Below are 27,307 nucleotides of genomic sequence, written 5' to 3'. Positions count from 1 at the left end.
ATATTACTCAAAAAAAGAGAATACTCAGCAACAGTGGTGATGAGAAAAACAGACCCACTTACTTCTTTAAGCATCTGGGGTACAGTTATAGCCACAATGTAGTGGCAGGTAGGCATAATACTGCGAGGTTTGAGGTGTTTAAAGTGTTTAAACTCCACTTTACTCACCATCGACAGGGGTTGGTCATCTTTTCTGTTATAGCTAATGACTTCTTGTCATCCCATGGGTTTCCTGTGTAACGCTGCTTTGAATGTGCAATGAGTATGGTCGTATTAAACTTCCCCGTTTCTGTGCCACCATGAGAAACTTGTTCATGACAAGTGTTGCACTGCAATATCTTTTTCAGACTTTAACAAAGAATACACACGGCCGACATCACGCCAACTCCATGCTCAACACGTTAGCACACGCTGTTGTTGTGATCACGTTGTGAGCTCTATCCGGCCGCTGCTGAATAGACTTGCTGGGGCGGAGTTGGGAATTGACTGCTTGTGTCAGAGTGCCAATATCGAAGGTTTTAGATGTTGGCCAATTTAATACGATACTCTTTTGCTGATATCCAATATCAATATCAGATGGAGACATGTTACACAAGAACCAAAGAACCACTATAGCCACAGAGAAGCCGCAATTCAGTCCAACAAACAACATACACTTAGTGTTTCAGGTCAAAGATGAGCATATACTGTATATGGAGAGGGAATATTTTAAATAAAGGCCAATAAACAAAACCTATAGTGCAGTATCTCTCACATCGACTGCTATGACTAATATGGATAGTCTGACTGAAAATGCCAAGAAGCTAGCCTTGTTAAGCTCACTCACATTGTGTCTGGTTGAACAAATCCACAAAAAACAACAAATAGTTCCACTTTTGTACTTTCTCCTTAAAGTCATGTGGCAGCTTGTGGCGCACGGCCAAAGCCCACATCAGCTCAAAGTTCAGGAGGCAGGCATAAAAACATAGCAGGAGAACTCACTAACATTAAAATGTTATGGAATGATAAGCGGCAGAGCCGGAAATAGTTTGCCACTCGAGACATCACTTTGTTTAGATGAAGGAGCTACTTCAGAGCACACGGCACAGACACAGAATGCATGCAAATGCTTTATAGAGACAATGAAGGCAGAGTGATTGGGAAGTTCAGTAGCATCTTGACTACTACAAACCATCTGATGTCGACATTATGCCATCACATTTTTTAAAATTAAATTATAGACTTGGAGTGAATGAAATGTGTTTTCTGTGGGAAAAAAAATCCCCGTTTTCCGAGAAACAAATAAATACATACAATCTTCCCTTGTTTATTGTGGTTAGCTGGTTCCAGCCCCCAGTATGTTAATTTCTGAGAAGTAGTATTCAATATTAATAAATTGAATATTTTTGTAGTTACAGCATAGAAAACCTTTTCATGACCTTCTGTAAACACTTTTTTAACATTAGAGCCCCGTAGACATGAAATAACACCCCTATAGTAACTTTTATACTCGTATTACCGAATATACAGTAGTAGACATGATAAGTGAACTCTTCCGTCGCCTGGCGAAACACACATGCATGGCAAGTATGGCACAGGGGCCATCATCTGTACAACGTAGGTCATTGCAGAAATAAAGAAAAACCCAGAAAAGTGGAAAAATCGAGCAAAAAGGCATAATGGAACTATACAAAGCTAAAATGGTGATACTAAAAACTAATACAAACACAAATATTTGTGTAACTTTTTTTTCATTATAAATTGTTTTTCTATTCTAAATATCAAAGGCAGCAGGACAGCCCTGACTTAAATAGACGAAGACAAGTAGATAAGACCGAAACAGTGCGCTGGCATGTTCAACTACAAGCTGGAATTATTAACGCTGACAGCCCTATTAAAAAGCATGAATTTCAAGAAATGCTGCAAATGTTTGACAGACAGTACAAATTGCCTCTGCGTATCACAAACGGCAATTCTGTAACTTTACAGCATGAAAGATACCATATTAAAAGAAATATTGCAGTATTATGAGATATTTTAGTATTATTATATATTATCATAACAGTCGTTTATTTGGTCTCAAAAAATATTGGCAATAATATCGTTTAGCATCAATTTGTTTGACAATAAACGTTTCAAAATGCACCAGCTTTGTTTTGTGACACGGTTAAATAAAAAAGTTTGCTTGTGCAGTCATATTTTTTCATTGCACTTTTCCTAAAATTAATGTTGAAATCTCGTCCCCGTGGAGCCAATCTTGTGCATTGTCTCATCTTGTGAGTTGGATGTCTCGTGACACCCGCAATACATGCACTAACTGTTGTAAAATAATGGACACTGGTGGACTACTGCTGGCTTTGTTTACACCACATAGCGCAATTCTTTTGTGTAGGCAAAAGGGAAGGCCGTTGCTCTCAGCACAGCAAGCTACCTAGCTAACTAGTTGCTTGAGGAGTTGTGAATCCTGAATCACCAATGTGCAGGAATCCAATGTATTAGTTATTATGAACAACAGATTGGCCTTTGAGTTCAGTTCAAAACTTGGAAGCAACGTACATTTTTGCAACAGGTCCTTAAAAGAAAACTGCATGTTTTTTTTTTTTGGTTGTTTTGTTTTGTTTTAATTTGCCCAGCATCCACCGTTCTTATACGAAACGTGACCACACGTCTCTTTTCTGCATGTTCTAAAGAGAGAAAAACAGCTAAAATACAGCTGGCATGTGGGAGCTAAAGAAGCACATAACAGAACACACCTATTTCGACTATAAAGCCTGGCGTAGTGATGCAGCGGTGGCGTGAGGCGCTGTTCAAAACAATGCAATAGGACACCAATCTGTACTGACTAGGAAACAAGAACAAGTATATGAACAACTACAAATAGACAACCAAATTATCTGTAAAGTAAAAGCCTACATCCATGTTTTGTTTATACACGGCTAGATGAACTGTGTTGTGATATCATGTGCTATGTTCTCCCTGTATCACAATCAATATCATAGTGACTTTCTCGATGGACAGTTGTCCGTCTGATCCAGCTGGTCTGGGGCGTCTTTTCCAGTTAATTTTGGGAAGGGGGAATAAAGTTTCTATCACTTCTATCACTCCATTTCCACCTATGGTAACACTGTATGCCACAGTCCATTGCTGTCGGCATGGCTTGACAAGCTCCACATTTAGACCACCAGGTCATGCTGGTGTAACGACTTGCCCCCCATCTGCTACGACGGTTCACTCTCTCTTCTTGCGGTTTCAGCTTCTAAAACCTGTAGCTCATCCTCCGTATATTCAGGCTCAAAAAAATAAGGTTCTGGATTCTCATTTGTCCAAAAGTAGTCTGCGGCGGCTCTCACAAAGTCTACCATGATTAGTAGTATCAAAACAGAACCACGCTTGCACGCTGCTGTTGTTGATGGAAGTAGCACTAGAAACAAAACAATGCACCCAGGAAAGAAGTTCCGGAAATGTTTAAAATGACCAAAATACGGTAAAATACTGTAAGTATTGCATGTTATCATAAATGTACCTGTTAGTGCATGGCCACAGCATGTATATAAAACCATAAAATGTTGTTGGAGGTTTTTTAGAGGGCTTTGTAGTCGAAATAGGTGTACCATTAGCTCTCTCATGCTAACTGTTTTTCTCTCTTTAGAACGCACAGAAAAGGGAAAGACATGTGTGCTCATGTTTCACATAAGGATAGTGGATGATGGGCAAAATTTTAAAAAAGTGCAGTTTTCCTTTAAATACTGCAGAGCTCTCTTGTCATATAGAGCAGTGATGCTCAGCTGGTCGGTTGTAAGCCAAAAGTAGCTCGTGGGTCTTACTGTATATAATTAATTTTGTGCTTTTCTGTTGTTTTTTTTTCAATGTAGGAGGGTGTCATCTATTAATAATTACGGTGGCGACAGTCTGTCGTGCCATTTCAAACCAGCTTTCAAAGACGAAGCCTGACAAAGTTTGTTAGTATGCTGTTGTGAATGGCCATAAGTGTCTTCAACTTGCTTTTAACAAAGTGCTCATTATGTGAAATTGATGATCCAACAACACTCTGCCAACACAGCATCAACGGACAGGAGGTCATCAACACAGACACCTATCTAACTCGCAGTGTGAACAAAACCAACATAACAAGTCAACATAAATGCAATACATAACACCACACGGACTACGCAGGTCAAAATAATGTAAATATTGACATACATGCAAAATCATACCCGCATCTATAATGCATGCCGGGTAACCTTGCGGCTATTTAATGAGAAAGACAAATAATGTGTGCGGCGAAGTATTGGAAAAGGAGAGCATGAGGCCGTCAAGGCATGGAGCTGTCATGTGACCACATGCTGAAAAAGAAATCCACAGAGGTAAGCCTCTCCTCTGAGCTTGCGAATAAAAAGATGCTCTTACTAAGCTGTTATTATTAAACTTGTTTGTGTTGATCTACCGAGTTAATCATAAGAAAAGCTAAATTTGTATAATTAAATCCTTTTGAATTGAACTTTTTATCTGAAAAGCTTAATCAGAGCAACTGGCCTCGTGTGACTCCTGAGATATGTACTGAAACCTTTACAGTCATTCTTGCTTCAAATCATTTTGAGTTTGTAGATAAAAATGTTTTCCTGAAATGTTCTTCTCTTGTGCTGGCACAGTGTTATTTTGTGTTACTCCACAATTTGGGTCACCGCTTGTCATGATGGTGATGGTGGGCCCTGCACCGAAACTACTAGTGAGCCACTGATATAAAGGATTTTTAACTAACGTGTTTGTAGCACTCCTCGTATCTTTGACTAGCGTTTGAGTCATAGGTCCTTAAAAACAGCAGAGTGCGTCTGGCTGTGGGGGATCTTACATACTGCTTCTGTTTTAATTTATGACTTTATATACAGCTATAGTAGCAATTTCTTTCACAAGTGTCCCAGAATGGTGAGTGAGTTCACTGCATTCCAGATGGTTCACCAGTGAATACTTGATTCTGGTGACTCATGACGGGTATGAAAACAAAAAAAGACTTGCCCCTACTTAGAGTGAAATCTGGTATTTACAGAATAGCTCAGAATCACACGAGCTCAGTGGATTTCCATGTGCTCAAGACAGGGTTACAAAGTGTGGTACAGTGACCCTCCCTTCAGACAACATAATACAACCTCCCCGCTAACCAAAAAATGTATTTTCTGGAGCATATTTTTTGGTGTTTTGCCATTTTTGGCTCGCTTCAGACTGTTTAGTCTCTCATGCTAGGAATTAAATATCTATTCATTTTTTCTTTAAACGTAACTGAAGTTGGCGTAGTATAATTTTCTTTATTTTTCTCAAGCTGCCGATCTGTGTAGTACAGTATTATGACATTTTAAAAAACACTCCCTTTTTACCTATCAGCTTAAAAAAAATCAACACTATTTGTTATAAATTGTATAGGTAAAAGTATCAACAGTAGTAGCCTGAATAATGCTTTTTTTATGTGAAAGAAAAACTTTCGACCAGTTATACTTCATTCACGCCATTTACGCCAAGCTGATAGTTAGCTAGTAATGCTAGTAGTAGCATATTGCAAATCGAAACAAACCAGATGCAGCACAGTACTGGAAAAGTAAAGACACTTTTCGTCGTAACCTTACGTGTAGCTTGCTTTAAATCAAAAACGGCGGCAAAACGAGCAAAACTTTCACAAGACAAATGTGGCCATTCATGGGCACCATCACACTGAGGGCTAGCTTAACTGGCCATTTAGCATCGCTGCCCCACAAAGTTAAAATAAACTTCTGAACTTACATCCCTGTTGGTGGCTTCCTGCTTGAACAGTCTGAATCGCTGGAGTCTCGCTTTCATCCCATCCGCCATAAATTTTCCACACGCACGGCGACTTTGTAAGTTGGTCAGAGTTGCGTTCCAATATCACTTCATCGCAAACTTAATGTTGCTTCCCCCAACAACCAGGAGCGTCACATTCGTTGACTGTCAAGGTCGCTGACATGTGACCACGGATATCTGTTTCTTACCTTTCAAAATAAAACAATTTCGGTCTAGTCCTTCACTCTCTCCGTTCCACATGACGGGTTTTGTACATTTGTTTTGTTTTGACGCGGACCACTTCCGTCTTTCGAGTAACACATAGGGTATTAATACAGCTAAAGCCGCCAATAAGAAGTACGAATGAAACTCAAAAAGTTCACAAATGAACGGTTGGTCAGATTGTCATTTTTCAACCAATCACCGTCATTCTCCGAGACCCAAGGTTGACATTCAGCGTTAGTTTTGGACGTGCATGCTCGTGCTAAAGACGTCTTAGTTAATGTGACGACCGTAAGAAGTCCACAATTCTGGCAGACTTCATTCTCTCTACACGGGAATGCAATTAAAAATTTCCTGACTATAATTTACTTACTACAAAACACCTTTATGGTAATTATAACAACAGAGTGCAATCAATTTAGTAAACAGTTAGCAGTGTCTTTAACATAGTGTAATACATATTAAGCAAATATATTTTCTTGACCAAGTTGTTTGGCAAAAGTAATATTAACAAAGGTTTACAAAGTAAACTAATAAACAAATCCTTCACACAAAGTGTGTTAATAGTGACACCTAGTGGCTAACATTTTATTCACGTACAAGTAAAACTACAGGGCTAAAAATTTAGCCAAGGAGTATTTACCGGCAGGTGGTTTTCCTGTCCATCATTCACGACTGTTCTCACGTGCATTTTTTTGTCCGTTTTGTTTGTAGTTTTTTTTTTTAAACACAAGATAAAAAATGTGACAAACTACAAGACTTTAAAGGAAACATTCTTCATCAAAAGTAAAGTAAAAGTCCAGGTACATATTTTAAAAAACACTTAGAAGTACAGGAATGTGAGTAAAGGTTACTTTACACTTCTGCCTTTTCCCCATACTATCCTACACACCACAGTTCAGAATAACAGTTTCTTAGTCGTAATGTCCCGAAAAAATGCATGTGTACCGAGCACTTTATTATATACACCTGCAAACAAAAGCTGCATCAGAAATTCTTCCTTTGCAGAGATATTGCACTGTCAGAAAGGTATTAATATAAAAATGTTATATTTTGATCTGTTTATTATTGTTATCAGAAGTGAAGACCTTTTCTATGAAGTGTTGCTGGTAATTTGTCCACCAAGCTCTCTACCTGTATATGACCAATAACATGCCTTTACCATTTTTCTATACATTTTAAAAAAGTGCCGTTAAAGTTGAACAAAAACATGACATCTTGTCAGTTTTGAGCTCAGTGAACATCTAAATATTCCCTTTGGCTTCTTTATATGTTTTAATGACACTACCACAGAAGTGATGGCAAAAAGGAAAAAATACAATGATGGCCGTTGAGTAGACCATAACAGTGGCAGCATCACAATGAAAGTGCTACACACATCTATGTCCTGACTGCTCAGTACAATATGGCTAAAGAGTGCCAAGTTGGGTCAGTCTCCTGAAAGGGGTACCAGGGAGGATGTCGTCACTTTGAGGGGCATGATGCACAGACGGGTGATTTGCAGCTATAACCGTACAAAAATATATGGCAAACACATTGAATAAACAGGGGAAACAATGTCAATTTTTCAGCTTGTTTGCTATGTAATGCTTTTAGTGCCCCTTTCAGGAGACTGACGCAGTTGTGTTCAGTCTTGGAGGGAACCTGCCCATTGTTTTTGTTTTTTTACATAACGTTCACCCACTCGCCATTAGTGCGCACATCGTTGGCTTGGTCTCTTATGAATGTCCTGGCTGCTCAGTACAATATGACTAAGTCAACAGTGAGTTGACAATAATAGGATCTAATTGGTTCTAATTCCATTGTTTCCCATGGGAAAATGTATTGTAAATATCAGAGGTGGACCTCAGAGGATGAAAACTAATATCTATCATCCATCTATTTTCTATACCATTTGTCCTCATTCGGGTCTCGGGTGAGCTGGAGCCTATCTCAGCTGACTTTGGGTGAGAGGCGGGGTACATCCTGGGCTGGTCAGCAGTCAATGAAAACTCCTATCATAGCTAAAAGCAACAATAATCACACGTAGATTGTTTTCTTCTGCTTGCTTGTTTCCTGTAGAACATGCTTACAAGCGTGATTGTGTGTTATTTCGTCCATTTTCATTCTTCCTGCGCAACCACCAACTGAATTGCACATAAGAAGAATTCAAAGCCTCACATTGTGCATAATGACTTCATAACTTCATACATAATATGTGACCAACCAATGTCAGTGTGACAGAGCTGAGCAACAGGTGGTCAGCTTGGTGATCCCCCCCAACAAAACACACACACACACACACACCCCATCACCAAACTCGACAACAAACATATCACAAAAGGCACTGGGCCACAGGAACTGGTCTCCATAGTAACACAGTTCTACATCCTGCTTGGTACAGACTGTTCTGATCTCTCACTGAACACCAGACTGGCAAAACTGATATCAAAGCAATTGACTTACAAGGCACATTCCATTTTGCTTATCGTAAGTACTATGTACTAAAATCTGAGATATACTGATTAAAATAAGCAAAATAATCTGACTTGACAATATCACTTGCCAAACTTGCTTGAATCAAAAAACAAATGCATTTTGGCAAGTCAAATTGAGATTTGCAGTGTGCACAACCAAACATGCACAAAAATAACAAAATATTCACGCAGAAGACAGTGGAGATCAGTAAAATTGTAAATAAATATGATAGACATAACTTGTTTATATTACAAAAGGAGGATGATGAGAAAAGACACCTGTGGAACTCCACATTTCCTCTGCTCTTCAGTACATGACTAATTTATTCATGGCAAATGCATGTTTTTCTAAGACCTCTGAAATGAAAGCTGAAAGTCTATACTTCAATCCCACGTTGCTTGTTTTTATTTCACGTCAATTATGGTGACATAAAGAAGGATAATCATAAAAACGTTGCCAAAATATCAAAATGTTCTAAATAACCATTCTAGATGAGCCTAAACACACACATTCCCATGCAATCACAGAAAGGTTTCTGCATTTATTTGCTTTCTACTATCTCATGTATGCTTATAATATCACAACACTATTCTTTAGTTAGGTGACGTGCACTGTTTACGTATACACACCCAGCCCATGTTTACAGTACACTTCATTCGTCTTAGTCATGCGGGCCGCTGCCTCGTTTGTTGCATGAGCCAATGACATATTTGAAGGACTTTTGGTCTCATAAGAGCACACAAGAGCATGATCTCTTCATTTACATCAGGGATTATTTGGGACAAGCGCTCTGTGAATGTTCTGCACTCCTGTTTCCATGCCAGTGATGCAGAATGCTGCTACCTGGATGTAGCTCAACATGGCGTAGCTGTCATGTTGTACTTCTTTAGATAGCAAACTCAACAGCACCTCTGCTGATTGCAGACAAGTAGTCAAATCAACAAGCAATTAAACATAATTCTTTACAATCCATTTATATACTCATCCCGAATCCAAGACTTTGTAGGTAGCTGGAGTAAGAAGTCATACTGGTAAATGTCAGTCTGCACCCTTTCAGTTGCCATATACACTATATAGACGAAAGTATCGGGGCATCTCGAACTTTCGCCAACAAGAAGTGAAAATATGGGGTCCTTTTTTAGGGTAGACCTGTGTCTGCAGGACTTTTTTTTGTTGTTTAGAAAAAACACTGAGTGAGTGAATAGGGGCCACTGATGTTGTATCTGAAACATTCAGGGTCATGTCAATACAGTGTACCTGCATACTTACCTTGGTGCTATCCTGACACCTGAAGACATAGCAGGCACAGCATGGAGTATCTCTGAGCAGGCAACCAAAGCTGCTGGGATCCTGACTGTTGTGAATGAGCTTGGTGACCTGATGAGGTTGGCACTCAAACAGCACAGAGTGCGTCAGGGGGTCCCAGACAGCCCCCTCAGCATGCTGCAAAACACACCGCATCCATGATGGCGACACGGATAGCGACACGGCCTGACCCGGCAGAGGCTGAGACCGGCTAATCTGGGCCACCACCCAGGGCAGCATAGGCATAGTGGTCATACGGTGGACCGGGAGAGAACCGATTAACATCAGCTTGTATTGGACCTCCTCCACCTCCAGTGACTCCTCCATAGCATCCCCACATGTAATTGTAGTCCCGGGTTTCACTTCAAAACAGAGACCCTCCATAGCTCCTCCTGCAAAAACACAAACCACTTAGTCAAGACAACAATTCCTGGATGGAAGGCTATTGAGTACTTTGAGATGGAAGCACAAGGGGATTGGGGATTGTGGGTTGACGGTCATTCAGAGGGTGGTGCTGAAATGACCACCTGGTGTTGTTTGCACAGGCTTAAACACTTGCAGTGTCAAGGACACATTCTTTAGCAGTAATTGGATTCAAAGGGAAACATGTTTACATCGCCCATAATGGGTCAAATGTTCATGATTTGAAAAGTGACCAGCATACAATCAGTAATAAAGTAATATTATTCATGGAAGACGTTAGACGAAAGTACTTTACGCACGATTTTACGCACAACCACTCTTACTAATAATGCCCGCTTTAACCAACATAGAAATACACTGAAAATGAAACACGTTTTAACATCGTGTCACTTTGAGAAGATTTCGTTCACTTACTGTTTCTGCTCTGAGGCGGGGTCTGCTGTTTGGAGCTCCCACGGTGGGCAAAAGAAGCAAACACACAAACGAGAAAAAAAAGAGCGAGTGGTCGACTGTGCTTTGAGTTAAATTTAGAAGAGAGGTTCCTCTCCTTCTCCTCTGTGCACGCACCACCAGGCTGGGGCACTTGACTAGTGTATGGCGTGCATGCGCGATGCTCAGGCCACGCCCACCCATGTGTTTCTATATACAGTGCCTGACAAAAGCCTGTAAACTGTAGGCACAATAAATAATAACTTCACTTTTAGTTGCTCATTTTGGTTCAGAAATAGCTTATATGAAAGGCAAAACCTCCTAGATTATGCTAAATCTTGTAGTATTCATTGAGTTTTATCATATGATATTATCAGTAGGGCAGAAAGGTCAGATTGGACAACAGTCTTGTCGCATACCAAAGTAAGATTGAAATGATATTTTCCTTTGAAAACACAAATATGCTACAAAACATCAGAACATAAAGTCAGGGTGCCTTCATAAGAAGAATTAATATTGTGTATGACTTCCGTGAGTTTGGAGGACTTCTTTCATACGCCTCAGCAATGACTCAAATAACTAATTGAGAAAATCATCTGGAATGGCAAAGAAAGCAGTCTTGCATGACTCCCAGACGTCATCAAAATTTTTTGGTTTCATCTTCCAAGCTTCCTCCATTTAACCCAAACATGCTCAATAATGTTCATGTCTGGTGTCTGGCCAGTCCCGGAACATCTTGGCCTTGGTCACTATAAGAACTTTGATGTGGAGGCTGAAGTATGAGGAGTTTGCCTTCTCTTGTGATTTGAAAGGTAACGGGCAGCATGTATTTTTTGATACGTCAGGCTGTTGATGTTACCATCCACTCTGCAGTTTTCTTGCTCACCCCCATACTGGATGTAAGCCCAAGCCATGATATTCCACCTCCAAACTTGACTGTTTTCTGGGTGAATCTTGGGCTCATGCAGGTTCCAAAAGGTCTTTTGCAGTATTTGAGGTGATTGGTATGCGGTTTAATAAATGATTCATCTGAAAAATCAAACTTCTGCCACTTTTCCACTGTACGTGCTGCAAGCTGTGGGTATTGGCAGATGGAGCATCATTGTTTAGTTCTCTCTAAATTCTTGTCCATTTCCTTCCAATTTACAAGAGAGCAAATTCTTCAGCAGGATGGCACTCATTGTCAGACTTCAGCGTCCACATCAAAGTTCCTGATAGTGAAGAAGGTTAAGATGCTCCAGGATTGGCCAGCCCAGACACTAGACATGAACATAACTGAGCATGTTTGGGTTAGATGGAGGATGCTTGGAAGATGAAACCAGAGAATCTTCATGAAGTCTGGGAGTCACGCAAGACTGCTTTCTTTGCCATTCCATATCATTTTATCAATTAGTTATTGGAGTCATTGCTGAGACATATGGAGTCCTCCAAGCTCATGGGAGTCATACACAATATTAATTATTCTTACCAAGGCCGCCTGAATTTATTTCCGATGTTTTTGTAGCATGTTTGTGCTTTCAAAGGAAATATAATTTCTACCGTACATTATTTTGGTATGCAATAAGACTTTTGTCAGGCACTTCACAGTTCAGCAGACACCAGTCTACACACAAGCACACTTGCAAAGTTTAGCTCTATACATGCAGTGTGAAAAAAGTACACGAGCAATCCAGAGAATTTTGGTAATTATTTTCACAGAGAGACACAACAGAAGAAAATTCACTAATTTTTACAGATTCTCTCTAAAGCCTGACGGTTTTGAGGCTGTTGCTTGGCAATTTGACATTTCAGCTCCCTCCACAGAACTGATTAAGGTCTGGAGACTCTGATCATAATGTGCTTCTTTTTGAGCCACTCCGTTGTTGCCTTACGTTTTGGGTAAAGTCGGAGTTAAAGCAATTGACTATCATCTTGTATTTTTTCTTGAACCTATACAGTATTTAATGTTTTCTTGTCAATTTTTCGTTGACATTCCAATTGTCTGTTAAAATAGACTTGTAAAAATACGGGCAATTCATGTCTTTGTAAGGGTGGTAAACTTACAAAATCAGCGGATAACAAATGGCGGCAGACGCATTTTAAATCCAATTGTACATTCGATATATAATGCATATTGAGCTGGTAACTGTAGAGCTATTGGTCATTTATTTTGGTCTGTTGTGGTGGACCACACCTTCAAAACATAAACCTGCATGAAAAATAATGTATTCCTGAAGTTAATGTCCTGTAATAACATATCAGTTAAAATGACTCTACACAATTTAGGACTTTCTCACCAGTTTATAGGTATAGTCTCAAGCATTGCAGCTTGGATGGAATACAGATGCACGTACAACAATGTGTGTATGTACAGTACAACTACTCACAGAAAGCAGGAATGACTTTTCCGCAGGAATGAATTTGTGTTCACGTTAAAGGGCATCAAGCTAAGGTGAAAACACACGTGATGTCATGACAGAAAAATATCGCTTCACATTTTGAAAAGAAAGACTCATAAGAATGCTAAAAATAATCTGTCCACCATAACATTCCTTATATGACATTCCACTCATTGATGTCCTCGTTGCAAATATATGTCATCTCTAATAAAAGGCATATCATTTACAGTACATTTCAAAAATGACATATCATAATATACCACTTCTACTCTGGCTTTGGCTGCAGTTTGTTTTTTTGGGGCTCAAAGAAGTTTTCAATGATGGCATCCACCAACTGGTCCAGTTCCTTTTTCAGATGATCCACATCACTGTTAACGCGAAGGGAAAAATATGACAGATGAACACTTCTCTTTGGACATTAAAAGTGTCAGAGTGTTTTATACCTGTTACCAGGGGCTGCACAGAGCTCAGTGTAGTATTTAATTTTGGGCTCGGTGCCGCTGGTTCTCATGGTGGCTACACCCCCGTTGGAGAAGGTGAAAGTGATCATCTGACTGGATCGAGAAGTGGGAAGAATCTGGAGACAAGAGCATGAAAAGATACACTATTTTCTCATGCAGTGGTTTATTTACTCAAGTGCAGAGAGTACCAGGTGTCTATAAGGGGAAATAAGTGTATTAAGGAGGGGGTATTTACTTGTAAAAATTCCTTTCTAAATTCCTTTCCTTTCTATTTTTAACATAATAAAAAAAAAATTCTACCATTGTAAAAGCTAAATATTAGCTTTGCAGATGCCACGCTAGCTCCATAGGCAGTGTGTGTTGCGATGAAAGATACCTAGAGCAAAAGGTAATACAGTGACCTTGTAACACCACAGATGATGAGGCATTTATTTATTCCAGTGGACAATGCACACAGCCATTCATTGGGGCATGGCATCTATTAGAGTGGAGGCTTCTATTTGAGTAAATCCGGTTGCTTCATACCAACCTAGTCACGTGTATGAACAAAACCCACAGAAGCGCTATATGCAAAGTTAGGTCACCATTCTGAAACTTATAACCACAACAAATATACTGTAGCACAAAGTTTCCTATTACCAGCTATTGCCTTCATAAGGAGTGTTTGACAACTACAAGGATAGCACGTACAGCCTTGTTATCGGGCTGGTTGCTGTCGTAGCCAGTGGTCAAGTCGCGGACAGCAGTGATGGAGAAGGGACCACATTTGCTCGGGTACGAGTTCTTGCTACCGTTGTAGTTACGCAGGCCCTCGAACAGGCTGCGAATCACTTTCTGGTCGTGGCAGATGAAGTAGGAGTTCTTACTGAGGTGGTAGCCGTACCTGGGAGTCACAGGATAGGAGGGGATAAAACGTCTTATTGTCAGAATCTGACGCTGGAGAACCGTGAGGGATCAAGCAGCGAGTAATATTAGCAAACAAAAACACAAGTAAAATCATAACCTCCTGTTTTGTGCTTTTTTAGATAAGTAGTGTGTGTAATTGTGTAACATACTCTTCGTAGATGGTTGTGAGTTGCTGAGAAAGAGTCTTGTGTTTAGCAGCCAGGTAAGAAACCATCTCTCCTGCTATTGCAGCAGCGCTAACCCCATCTTTGTCCAACACTGACGGACTGCACATGTAGCCTGCAAAAAACACACACACGCACGCGCGCACACACGCAGCGCTTCAATGCAATTTGATGACTGTTGCTGCTGACGTCCAACACAAAACACGCAAGCACTATGCTAGTATCAACACATTCAGCCTGATTAACTTGTGAAAGACTATAGCCAATATTGTTTTGTGTTGCAGAAGCAAGTGTAGTCTCATTGACAATTCCTAATGCAGGCAGTTCATCTCAGGTTTTGTGAGCAAGAAAAAGACTCCAAACACTCCAAAAGGAAGTTGCCCTAAATTAAAGTCACATGAAAACATTTTGTGATGCTAAGAGGATCCTTGCAGTTCTTCTAATTGAGCACCACAAATTCATTAGAAGAAATGTGTGTGTTTTTGTGTACCTATGGCCTCCTCAAAGGCGAATAGAACAGTCTTGCCCCCATCCAAAAGGTATCTGGCTCTGTTCCCCATCCATTTGAACCCTGTCAGTGTTTCCTATTTTGACACACGTACAGTAAGTTGCCACTGTTCTTGTGTTGGTCCACTATTTTTGTATTACCTCAAAGTGAAAGCCTTCCTTGAGGGCAATGGCACGCAGGATCTTGGATGAGACAGTGCTGGCTAACATGTAGACGTTTTTAACAGCAGAAGCGTCTGGCTTCTGCTCTTTCCAGCAGTGGAACATCCACCAGCCCAGCAAGGCTCCCAGTTCATTACCGCTGAACACATGCCACTGTCCACTGGACAAGACACAATATGTATATTACGTTACTTAAAGCATTGCCTATAGTCTTACTTGAGCTTTAACAATGGGGATATTTTGACCCTGGAATTTGTTTACAATTTCTATTATTTCAAACAGGGATGTCACGATCTGATCACTTGATCGGAAATTTGGCTCGATCATGTGGTTTCAGACTTAAACGGAATCGGATGTTATCTCCCGATAAGGACTCGGATATATATGTATATTTATTCTCATTACATTTTATCAGATCTATACTGTAGTTATGCGGTGGTACAGAGTGAGACCTCTTCACTCCATACCACACAGAAACAGCAACGTGTACGGCATGACATCACTTTGCTGCAGTGACACTATTGGTGGAATGCCGTCAAGCAACGCAGAACACGGAAGCAGCTTGAAGCTGGGCGTGCGACTATGTCTGCGGTGTGGCGGTATTTTAAAGTGGATGACAAAAAACTTGCTATTGCATAGAGTGAAATTTGCAAGAGGTGGTAAGGAAAAGGCTGCATTTAACACAACGAACCTGATACAACACCTCAAAAACAAACCCAGGCAACCCAGCCGAAGATGAGTCAGCCCACGCCACAGGACATTTTGAAGAGGAGAGAAAAATTGCACCGCGACAGCGCAAAGGCGCAGGGCATCACAGTCAAGGTAACTAGAGGAGTAAAGTAAAAATTTGGAGTGCAGTTCCTAAAAGCACATTACTGGCCTTACTTTACACTGAGGCACTTTTATTTTGTTATTTGTTTACATGCCTGCCGGGTATTTTAAGTTGAGGGGCTGTTTGTTTTTATGTTACATTTTTATTTAATATTTGTCGTTGCACTAAAGTCCAAAGAATTTATTTTATTTATTACTTGATTGTTCAAGCTACAGCCGCACGGTGGCCGAGTGGTTAGCATGTTGGCCACACATGTAGGAGATCGGGAAGATCTGGGTTCGAATCACCGTTGGGCATCTCTGAATGGAGTGCGTGGGTTTTCTCCGGGTACTCCGGTTTCCTTCCACATTCCAAAAACATGCATGTTAGGTTAGTTGGAGACTCTAAATGGAGACTAATTGTCCATGTGAATGTTTGTTTGTCAATATGTGACTGGCGACTGTACCCTGCCTCTTGCCCGGAGTCAGCTGGGATAATTCCAGCATACCCCAGTGAGGATAAGCGGCATAGAAAACGGATGGATGTTCAAGCTACCTCACAATGCTCCATTAAAGTGTGAAATGTTATAATAAGGTGAATAAAATAAAAAAGAAGGGACATCCTGGATCTGTTTCTTCGCTCTTCTTTATTTTTTTTATGTATTATAGAAGTATCGGATCGCGACTCGGTAATCGCAGATACTCAAAATTAATTGACTCGGGAGCAAAAAAAACTTGATCGGGCCATCCCTAATTTCAAATAAAATCCCCAAATACTAACACACCTGTTCTGCCGCTCAGCAGCAGCTAGTCGATCAGCATCTGGGTCATTAGCCAACACCACAGTGGCCCCCTCTGCCTGAGCCAGAGCAAACGAGAGTGTCTGCAAAACAACAAAACACCAACTCATCACACACAGCATCGACACAACCATGCGATTGCATGTTTGGTGCATACCAGGACTCCCTCTCCTTCCTCAGGATTGGGGTATAAGACCGTAGGGAAGTCTGGATCTGGATCTTTCTGTTCCGCCACGGCATACGGAGGGTGAAGGTCGAAGACCTTGAAAGCTGACTGCACAAATGCGTGGCCAACACCGTGCACGGACGTATGCACAATTTTCACATTTGAACTCTTGTTTAAGTCCCTGGAAAGGGAGAACCCCGCCCATTCCCAGCACTTAAAAACTGCAATGTGGCATAGCGAGACAAATACAACATATTTTCTACTGGTGTGATATATGCAACTTAGGCCATGTCCACATTTAGACAAGTACTTTTTAAATAACAGTGTTTGGAACTATGCTCAAATACACTGACAAAATATCCGTCTTTTAGGTTGAGCAGGAATTTTATATACGTATGTGTTAAATCTGTCTGATATGACCAAAATGGGCCATACTGTATGCAAGCGTTATTTCAAATCTTATTTATAGCAGTATTTTTTTCCCCTAAAAAACTCCAAATATAAAAATATCCAGGGTCCAGAAATGTATTCACGCAAACCAACATGTATGATATATTGATACAAAAAACAAATTTGTGTGTGTGTGTTTTTTTTTTTTTTTTAATAATTTATATTTTTGTTTCCCTTTTTACTCGTTTGGCCCTATGTTGCTATTGTACATTTTCCACAAATGCTTCTTATCTGCCTTAATGGTCTTAAAAGTTACCTCAAGCCTGCAAATGCTTTTGAAAAATACTTGAGTACATGTGGATATAGCCTGGTTAGTTGATATACAGTATGTGTCACCTGTGATGACAGTGTTTCTGGATGGCTTTGAAGTAATGTGTGTGGATTTCCTGGTAGGGGTCTTTAAGCAGAGGGCTCGTCAGTGCCCGCTCTGTGTCCCAAGATTCCGACCAAGGCTCCAGATTCTCCTCGATGGCCTTGGAGATGCCTTTGTCGTGAGGGGACACTATCTGGGCACCATTCTCCCAGTATACCTAAAACAAAGGTAGGGAAAGATGTTACAATGAACACGCTTCCATAAAAACAGGATTGAAAAAGTGATACCTTGTAACCATTGTCTTGTTTGGGGTTGTGAGAGGCAGTCACCATGATACCAGCACACAGACCCAGGTGTGATACTGTGAAAGGCTGCAAAAATAAATTAAATATGAAGTATTTGTCCACATCACACAATCAGGTGCTACTTTCAGTGTATTTTCTGTTAACCTTCAGTATGCATGTTAAGTGAGGGTACCAACAAGTCCCTAGATGCTCTACATGTTATGCAATGTGTAGTAAGTGGGAGACCTGGAACTGGTTCGGAAGTTTCATTCCCAATATAAACTCCTTCAGTAGTGAAACCATATTGTCATTTGCGGAGTCATTAAAAGAAGGATCAAGCAGTATCATACCACAAAAGGAGTCGGTGTGATATCGGAGAAGAGGTGAACGGGTACCCCTCGGCTGGTGAAGACGGCTGCTGCCAGTTTGGCAAATTGCTTGCTGCTGCCCCCGCTGGGATCATGGGCTCGGGCATCGTAGCCAATCACCACTCCTCGCTCCTTGAGGTTCTGAAAACTGTCCTCCAGGTAGCGACAGAAACCCTGCCAAGGAAGAACGAGAGACATAGATAAGTGCAGAAACTGCTACAAAAAGTGAATTTCTGGTGTGAAAGTACTCTAAAATATACAGTATTGACACCAATTTAAAATGCTTGCTAACAAAACTATGAGACACTTTTTTTTTTTTTTTTTTTTTTTTACAGCGGGTCTGTGTCGCAACTTACACACCTGCTGCTTTGCACGTATAAATCTCTAGACTCTGAACATACTCTATAAAAACTCTTTAAACATCTGCAAAAGTATAGTCTATAATTTTCCTGTGTTGTGTCTTTGTGGCATTGCTTTTAAACAAAACAGAACAAGAACTTGCAAAACAGACGTACCGCCTGTATGTGTATGTGTATGTGTGTTTGTGTTATGAGTTGATCTATTAACCAACCTGTGTGGTCTGGATAACAGTGAGGTCATTCATGCAGGATATGCCCGGGCCCATGGCTGCCCTCAGACCTGCTGTACCAAACTCCATCCTGGATGAAAAACATTTCTTCAGCGTCTCGACTGCACCGTCTTTAAGAAGCTTCTCCACCAGAGACACCGTCTTTGGATTCTAGGGGGTGAAAACACACATAACTTATATTAGGTATATACTTCGGATCACAAGAAGAACATTTGTACAGAAGAATACCAGTAATGTAAATGTATCTAAACTTTTGGATGGTACTGTCTGTACAGTTGAACCTCTAAATTTGAAAGCCCAAAAAGGTCATACCATTTGGAAACTGACCACAATTTTCTGAAAACATTTTCACATTCAGCTCAGTGAGCAACTAAAAGATTAACTCCGCAAGAGTACATTGCTTTCTCTTGGGCTTTTGCTGTTTTCTGTGTAATGATGATGATTACTACTGAACTACAAACTGAACTTCTAGAATCATAAGGGCAAAAGTGGTACACGCATGTATGCCCAGGCTGCTCAGTACAATACATATAAATTTGGGTGAGTACACAATATATTGTTTTAAGGTTTAACTTTACAGCAGTTAAAGGGTCCTTGACATGATTCATCCACTTTGCTTAAATATGTTATATATTGTTTGTAATTACGGCCTCCATTGTACGACTTTTGAAAGCGGGCCAAAATTGCATTCATAGTTCATGGAGCCAGCCATGACGAGCTAGCTCTCGCAGTTCAGCCTCATTTCCGAAAGTGACGTCATGACACCTATCAGCTAAAGCAGAGTAAACAAAGGCTACTGGAGGTGGGTTTTTTTTCTGTTCTTTGCAGTGATCATTTCACTGATGACTTCTTCAAAGAAATGCCTTTACAAAAAGCATTTGGCTTCAAAGTACGGCATACATGCATTTTGAAAAAAGATGCTATTCAAAAAAAGGAAGAATAACCACTGTGTCAAAGTTGCCACAGAACAGAGTAAGTCATGTCTTGTTTACATAATGTCTTCTAAACACTATTCCACGATAGCGACAAGGCTGCAAAGCATTATACATGTTATATAAACATATTTTCACAGCAATTAGTTCACTGTGGGGGCAGCAGCGAACATTTATCCACATATACAATCAAACCGGCTATAAAACACACCGTATGCTCATTAAGAAGCCGATTTAAAACAATAATTAAAGGATAAGCAACTCCAGATTACCTCAGACATGTACAGGCAGCAAATGTCTACTAATACTGTTAGTTACTTTGTGTTAAAATTGACTTAATCCTAACTCAATTATGTCAGTGCTGACAAATCTATGTTGAATTTCCAACGTGACTGTGATTAGTAGAAACATGTGTCAATTACTGGACATCCATGAATGACTTATTCTGTGTCGGTCAGATGCTCCGAGGCACGTTACATTAATTACACACCGTGTGCAACATCCTATCCTAAAAATACTGTTGAAGTGTCGGGTCAAACCTTTGAATTATTATATTTGATACAACTCTTGTGGGTGCCATTAAGTTGTGGTACCTAATTAAGTCAATTTGATGTGGATTTGTAAATTCGACATTTACGCTAATTGTCTTGTACTATCCTTGATTACATACTCATAAAACGAGGGAAAACACTTCTTTAAGGAGGATACATTAAGACCAATAGCGTATGGGTTGCTAACCCTGATGTTGGTTGATCTCCGTTAAGTTAGCTGCCTGTCATTCAGAGTTCGATCACTTCCTACTTCTGATAACTTATGGCAATGTATTTACATTACATTTTGATAATGTCTGAAATGCCATGCCTGGCGTATATATGTATGTATAAAAATGAAAATCTAAATAATGCGATAACATTGCAGATATTTCAAAAGCTTGCTGCTAGCAAGCTAACATGCTAGCTATCGGGTTACCTTGTCATAGCGCAGCCATTCGTTGACAGCCTGGTCCAGTGTACCGTCCCCCGCTGTCGAAAATACGCTGTCCATTCTTTACCCGAATATTGAGTCAAAATTGATATGGCTGCTGTCTGTCTCTCTTACAGTCTAACGGCCATAAAGCTTATTCCACGAGAACCTCGAGATGCGAAGGAGGTGGAGCTTCACCTGCTGCGTTCACGTCCTATCAAAAAAAAAGTCGCAATTCTCCCATTTATTGAACGCCCACCCCGGGGCGGATGTCATGACTTATACATTTGGAAAGAACTGTCTGTTGGGATGTGCTCTCACATTGTCATGAGTTGTGTTTTTATTAACAATGCATGTGTGGTAATTTGTTTTATTTGTGCCACCTGTGAGTGGGCGTGATTTAATTTGCTATTCAATAAAACGCCTCAGGGAAAACTGAGGGCAGTATGTGGTTGGCTGTGTAAAGAGAGTTGCTGTCTCGTCTCGTATTTTTGGTGCTTTGCAGTTTCCCCCGTCCAGTGCATTTTTGGTGCTTATGCTGTTGTCCATCGCTCTGCTAAGACTATCGGACCTCGAAGCCAATCAACAAAAGTAAAACTGTAGGAATATAATAGCAGATGTGTTACTTACAACATAATTTTATAATTTGTGTAGTTATTATACATATACTTTCACTCTGCGTAATTGTTGTAATACCACTCATGTCTGCTTATGGCGCTGTGATGAGCTGCGTCACAAGTTATTTTCTAAGTATTACAAAAAACAAACTAAGGCCTGGTTCCTGTACTCATCCCATCACTAGTATTCTTATTTTGTGTCATGTCAGTGCATATATGCCATATATTTTCCATCCATTTTCTATGTCGCTTGTCGTCACTAGGGTTGAGAGGGTATGCTGGAGCCTATCACAGCTGACTTGGGGCAAGAGGCAGGCTACGCCCTGGACTGGTCGCCAGTCGCAGGACACATATAGACAACCAACCATTCACACTCACGTTCATTGCCATATATTTTACTTCACCAAACAGTATTCATGAAAATTAAAGGGGACCTATTATGCTTTTCACTTTTCTGACCTATAAATGTTGTATTCTCGTGTTAAGCGATGCCCACATGTCAGATAATGATGTTTGCGCATTTGGAAGTAAAACCTGAAAGCAGTTTTGGACGGCTCAGCAGATACTGAGGAATATACTATACTATGCTGAGCCGTCCAAAACTGCTTTCAGGTTTTACTTCCAAATACGCAAACATCATTATCTGACACGTTCTGCTCTGTGTTTTACAGAGCTTTTTTAACACAGAGTTCCATTGACTTCAATGCAACCCGGACTTCCTTATATGGGCATGCCCAGCACCCCCGCACTGCTTCGCTCTGTTCACCCTGTTAGCACGTCAAGCAATGCCTCCCAGGAAATGTTTGTTTGGGTGTGCCTAAAGAGGCAACAAGCATCAAGCAAAAGTGGTTGGAGTTGCTGATTTCCGGCCAGCAAAAGAAAAATGTGCTCATCTGTCAACAGCACTTCACACGGGACTGTTTTGTGAACATGGGCCAATACGAAGCTGGACTGTCCGCCAAACCGTCACTGACGTCCGACGCCTTTCCAACATTACTCGGTCGTGCTGAAGAGTCAGAAGAGCAAGCTGAAAGTAACAATTTATCAGTGTCCTAACTGTTTATTTTGTGTAAGTAATCGGACAAAATGGGTTCGGCAGCTGTCCGGAAGTCCTTGGGAGCGCTTGGGAGTGTGACCAATCACAATGGAGTGGGCTCGCGGGAGGCATACCTGGAGGACCGGGGATGGAGTAAATTACACAGACCGTTTGGGCGGGAGGCAGGAAACACTGCAGGAAGAGGTGCAGAGTCTGGAGGATCTAGAAAGCTTTCTTTTCGGGTTATCGTATGTAGCTGCTCTATAGGAGTCCAGAACTCAATACAAAGACCCGAAAATTAGTATAATATGTCCCCTTTAAAAAAAAATACAGTATTCAAAATCGTTGTGACAGGAGCACTCTGCTTGCTTTTAATGACCTACTGCAAAGACTCTTGTCAAAGATCCTCGGGGGTGTGCAAAGTGCGGCCTGGGGGGCATTTTCACACCTAATGATTTAGGTGTATGCAGTACATTCCTGTGATATCTCTTTAAAGACGAAGCATATGTATAATTAATTTTGCCATTTTCAAGAATACACAATTCAAATACAATATGTAAATGATATAAGCTTTGACTGCAAAATTAAACAAATAAGCTCTCCATCAAGGTAATATTTTATTATGCCAAATCCATCATAAACACAATAGTGAACAATGTGATTTTTCCTGGCAAATATTAATTCTACTGTAGGGAAGCTAAAGTGCACAAATGGCGCTTCAAATGCATTTCTTGTCCTGAATGGCGGAAGCCCAACCGGATTCAAGTTTTATTTACGGTCAGTGTGTCAAATTACATCACAAGCCATCCCATGTTGTGTTATTAAGGCTTGGTTATGTTACAACCACTAAGATGAAACTTAAAACTTAATACTCTCAGGGCCGTGGATGGTGTATGTGTGTATAACTTATTAATTCTATGCTTTCTAAAGAAAAAGCAGTCTCCATAAAAACCCACTTCTCTTCGGTTGCAATTGAGCAACTCATTTCAAATATGTTCCAATTAAATGCAATGTTAATTGTCTTATTACAAAACTGTAAGAATTGAATATAACATATTCCAATTAGCAAAATGTGTTGTTTTTTTCCAATTAGTGTTTGTGTCAAAATGAACCAAAACAGAATACCTGTCAATGCAAAAACAAAGCCCTGACCCACTCTCTCTTTCACACACATACTGTTATCGCTTGCGTTTCTTTTGCTTTATGACGAACAGATTCTCATCAGTAGGATACATTTGTGCAGAGATCTTTTTATGGGGTGGCTTTTTTTTCCTCTTTTCATTTTTCTCTTTCTTTGACTTCCCAAGTTCTGTCCTGAAAACACTACCATTTGACGGATCTTGGTTCAATTTCTTCTTCTTCTTCTTCTTCTTTTTCTTTTTCTTCTCTGCTTTCTCTCCACCTTGTCCTCTGGGAAAATTTGCCCCTTTGTCAATGTTGAGCATAAGTGGAGCTGGGCGTTTTTTGGGTACGGCTCTCTTGGGTTTCCACTGTTTGCCTACACTTTCCTGTTTTTTGTGTTTGTTAAACTTACTTGCAGCTTTAAAGTCATTACCACCATGGGAAAAGATATGACTGGGCCTGGCTTTGTGGCTGTCAGATGCCCTAGCAAATTTACGGCTAAAGACGTTGCCGTTGTTTTCATGGCTGGTTTTTTGTTTCTTCTTTGGTGGTCCGGGAGTGAGCTCTGTCTGAAAACTGTTGCGCATAAAGCCAAATTTCTTCAGTTCTAAGGGAAAAAAAACAACAAAAATCTGTTAACACCATATTTAAGAAAGACAACAGTATTCATTTAACAATATTGTGATTTTATTTTATGGAGTAGAACTGCACTATACTATGAGGTGTTGCTAATATTTGGGTTACCTAGTAAGCTACCTGGGGCAACACATGTCAGTAATGTTACAGCTCTCATTCTTGCTGTGTGCACATGAAGAGAGACAGATTTAAATGACCAATCACCATGCTGAATGTAATGACTGACATCTAGATCGCCCCATGAAGAGTGAGTGATGCAACGGACCAACCACCGGTGTTGTGTACTGACATCTTTAGACTGACATCTCAAGTGTACGTATACAGTTGTGATAACATGCCTGAAAAGTATATTTTTTTTAGATTATTATCTGAAAATGTTGGACTGCATTCTTTAACTTGACCTACGTTTAACCTTCCACATGAGCCTGGGCTGTCTGAGCTTGATGTCCTCATTGGTGTCATATTGGTTGATGAATGGCGTGCTGGCGAATGTTCGCCTGTACATCCTCTGCCGGGTGCACCCCTGTGGGATCCATAAAAATAAACCATCAGCATAAGGGGTGCTCTCCCCTTTCCTCTTCACCCTCTACACCTTGGACTTCACACACAACTCCACACAGTGTCACATCCAGAAGTTCTCCGACGACACAGCCATCGTTGGTTGTGTTTCACCTTAACAACAAACTGGACTGGTCCGTCAACACCCACGCCCTCCTGTCCCTGTCCGTGCTGCCCCCTCTCCAATAGCCCACAGCATAGAAGATGGCTGAGGCCACCACAAAGTCATAAAAGGTCCGTAAGAGAGTCCTGCACACACCAAAGGACTTCAGTCTCCTCAGCAGGTGGAGGCGACTCTGGCCCTTCTTGTAGAGGGCGTGGGTGTTGACAGACCAGTCCAGTCCAGTCCAGGAGTATAATGATACACCATAATCACGGTTTGGTGTGTACCTTGGTTTAAAGGTCACAGTTCGGTTCATTTTCGGTACAGTTAGGGAACAAAATGCAAAACACAAAACTGCTTAGCTTTTGTGTTTTGCAGCTTTAATGATTTTTAAATGAAACTTTAAAACTCCAAACTATGAGCAGGTAATTCGGCAATAAATAACAATAATAATAAAAATAAAACAAAAGGAAACAATATATAAAAGCTTAGAATGTTTCTTTTTATGAAAGAGCAAAAATGCAGACAACTGCAACAGTAACAGCTTGCACAGTCGACAGGATATCGCAGTTAATTCTGCACTTTAGGCAATAAGCAACAGTTCCAGCTTGTAGCCGTTCCCCATCTCTACTGAACCAGCGCACTGCTTTCATCTTATCCACTTGTCTTTGTCCGTTTACGTATTTAAAACACATTTCAAGGCCAAGTGTTCCCAAACTGGAGACTTTAACAATAGGGTCAAAGAAGGTTTTCAGGCTCTGGCTTCTCCTTGGCACTGTCACTTGCCATGACTCTCATTAGTGAAAGCCTGATTTGCACTACATTTGCTTATGGAGACACAAGACTATGACACAAGGCACTTACACTTCCTGTAACTCACCTAATGTGTACCATGCGGTACACCTCTGGTCCTGATCCAATGTTCCATACCAAAAACTTCAGATTTACGAATACATGTACCGTTACACCCCTAATATTTACAGTAGCACCCATTTCTGGACATGTGCACTCAGTAGATATTTATTTTGGTACATATGTACAGAACTGTATCGCAAGTTGTCCCTTTATAAAAAATAATAATGTTCAATTTTGATTGGCATGGCCTGACAGATTATAGGCTTATAATTGTGGTAATAGTTGCAATGCAACAGCTCTCACTGCGATGCACCTCCACACCACTGAAAACTGAATCACAAGAGCAAAAATACTGACAACCACAATGCCACAATGTATTTGCTTGCTTGATAAAACGCACAAGATGTGCGTTTTATCAAGCAAGCAAATACATTTGGCAGAAATCAATAAACTTTTAAATGCATTTATGTGTAGGGTACTACTCACGTGGCCAAAGTGTCCTTTCTTAGAGCAGTTGTAGCAGTAGGCAGGCCTTCGACCTTTGTCCTTCCCTTGCCGCTTTACAGGAGGACCCTGTTTGGTCTAAGTATACAGAAGAAGACAAGTGAGAAAGACTCTTACAAGAAGGTTTAACATAAAAAATTGTATACAACACGGTGGTACCTTGGTTTCCATAGAGTTTGGTTATCGTACGGCCAAGCATTGTACCTAACAAACTAGTCTGTTTGCCCGCGTATCATTCTGCCGAATCAAGTGCCCAAACAAAGCACCCACGCGTTGGTGACTCAAAGTCTGAGAAGAATGGATGGAGGTTCTTTTAGAGTTTGGACACTACAGACAGATTCCGGGCAGGGAATTCTTTATTATGCATGTAACTCTGTGCCTGTCTCCTTTCTTTGTGTAGGAACAGGCTCTATCAAGCACTGTGCTCCCTGCGCTGTCAATGCAGCTGTTCACATATTGATGCGTTCAAGCGTACTGTGTAACTCGGGATGTTACAGTCTTGTGCTATTTTTTTAATGAGTACAGCTGCAAAATAGCCCACCATTAAGCCAAAGAAAGTTGTAAATTGGAACATAGTGCTGTGGGATTGTGGAGTCATGACAGTGTAACGTGGTGTCCCTCGTGCATGCATCAGTTGTTGTAAACAAAGTGTTTGCTTTCTTGGATAACATTAGTGGCAGCACTTGGATAAATAAGGTGAGAAACACTTTTGAATTCAAGAAAAAAGTCATAGCAAAGAAGAACAGAGGTGGTACCTGTGTGGCTCTCCCTTACCAGTTTCCCAACAAGAGCCTCCAATCAGGGTAAAAATTATGTTAAATATTAAAATTAATTGGATTTACATTGGTTCTAATAGGAATTTTTTTTTGTTTGTTTTGGAACGGATTAATAACAAAAACTGAGGTACCACTGTATACACACAATAAATAAAAAAAGCCTGCTGGATACAATGTAGTTTCATCTTTCACTTCTCTCCAATCATTCCCATGCTGTCTATTGATACCTGTCTCTGTGGTGAATAT

The 27,307-nt window shown here is 40.5% G+C and overlaps 3 protein-coding genes across 7 annotated transcripts in view; all 3 read right to left on the bottom strand.

The window, feature by feature from the left end:
• The window catches only part of tbc1d1 (TBC1 (tre-2/USP6, BUB2, cdc16) domain family, member 1), a 49,338-nt gene extending 38,589 nt beyond the window's left edge, over nucleotides 1-10,749 (bottom strand). For 4 of the 5 annotated variants that reach the window (XM_054778650.1, XM_054778651.1, XM_054778652.1 and 1 more), the window contains exons 1-2: nucleotides 10,587-10,749; nucleotides 9,714-10,141 (exon numbers count right to left, since the gene is read on the bottom strand). In XM_054778650.1, coding sequence (XP_054634625.1) covers nucleotides 9,714-10,133 — 420 coding nt within the window. In that variant the 5' untranslated portion in view covers nucleotides 10,134-10,141; nucleotides 10,587-10,749. Of the gene's footprint in view, nucleotides 1-5,747; nucleotides 6,074-9,713; nucleotides 10,142-10,586 lie in introns of those variants that run through there. The other variant, XM_054778654.1, reaches the window with a different exon arrangement.
• Nucleotides 10,750-12,861: 2,112 nt separating this feature from the next.
• On the bottom strand, nucleotides 12,862-21,067 carry pgm2 (phosphoglucomutase 2). Its single transcript, XM_054779093.1, has 13 exons — nucleotides 20,861-21,067; nucleotides 18,942-19,109; nucleotides 18,353-18,544; nucleotides 18,006-18,089; nucleotides 17,742-17,935; nucleotides 16,947-17,136; nucleotides 16,775-16,872; nucleotides 15,159-15,339; nucleotides 15,001-15,094; nucleotides 14,496-14,625; nucleotides 14,131-14,323; nucleotides 13,423-13,556; nucleotides 12,862-13,347 (listed from the first exon to the last, which is right to left on the bottom strand). Exons 1-13 carry the CDS (start codon nucleotides 20,933-20,935, stop codon nucleotides 13,245-13,247), a joined length of 1,836 nt encoding a protein of 611 aa, XP_054635068.1. The 5' UTR covers nucleotides 20,936-21,067; the 3' UTR covers nucleotides 12,862-13,244.
• A 1,126-nt stretch (nucleotides 21,068-22,193) lies between these two features.
• The window catches only part of zcchc7 (zinc finger, CCHC domain containing 7), a 59,177-nt gene continuing 54,063 nt past the window's right edge, over nucleotides 22,194-27,307 (bottom strand). The window contains exons 8-10 of the mRNA XM_054779092.1: nucleotides 26,268-26,363; nucleotides 24,671-24,788; nucleotides 22,194-24,236 (exon numbers count right to left, since the gene is read on the bottom strand). Of these exons, the coding sequence (XP_054635067.1) occupies nucleotides 23,686-24,236; nucleotides 24,671-24,788; nucleotides 26,268-26,363 (765 nt within the window). The 3' untranslated portion in view covers nucleotides 22,194-23,685. The remainder of the gene's footprint in view (nucleotides 24,237-24,670; nucleotides 24,789-26,267; nucleotides 26,364-27,307) is intronic.

The sequence above is a fragment of the Dunckerocampus dactyliophorus genome, chromosome 6 (genome assembly GCF_027744805.1).
Source record: "Dunckerocampus dactyliophorus isolate RoL2022-P2 chromosome 6, RoL_Ddac_1.1, whole genome shotgun sequence".
Lineage (NCBI taxonomy): Eukaryota > Metazoa > Chordata > Actinopteri > Syngnathiformes > Syngnathidae > Dunckerocampus > Dunckerocampus dactyliophorus.
Note: the sequence above shows the minus strand (reverse complement) of the source record. Positions and strands in the feature narration are given on the sequence as shown.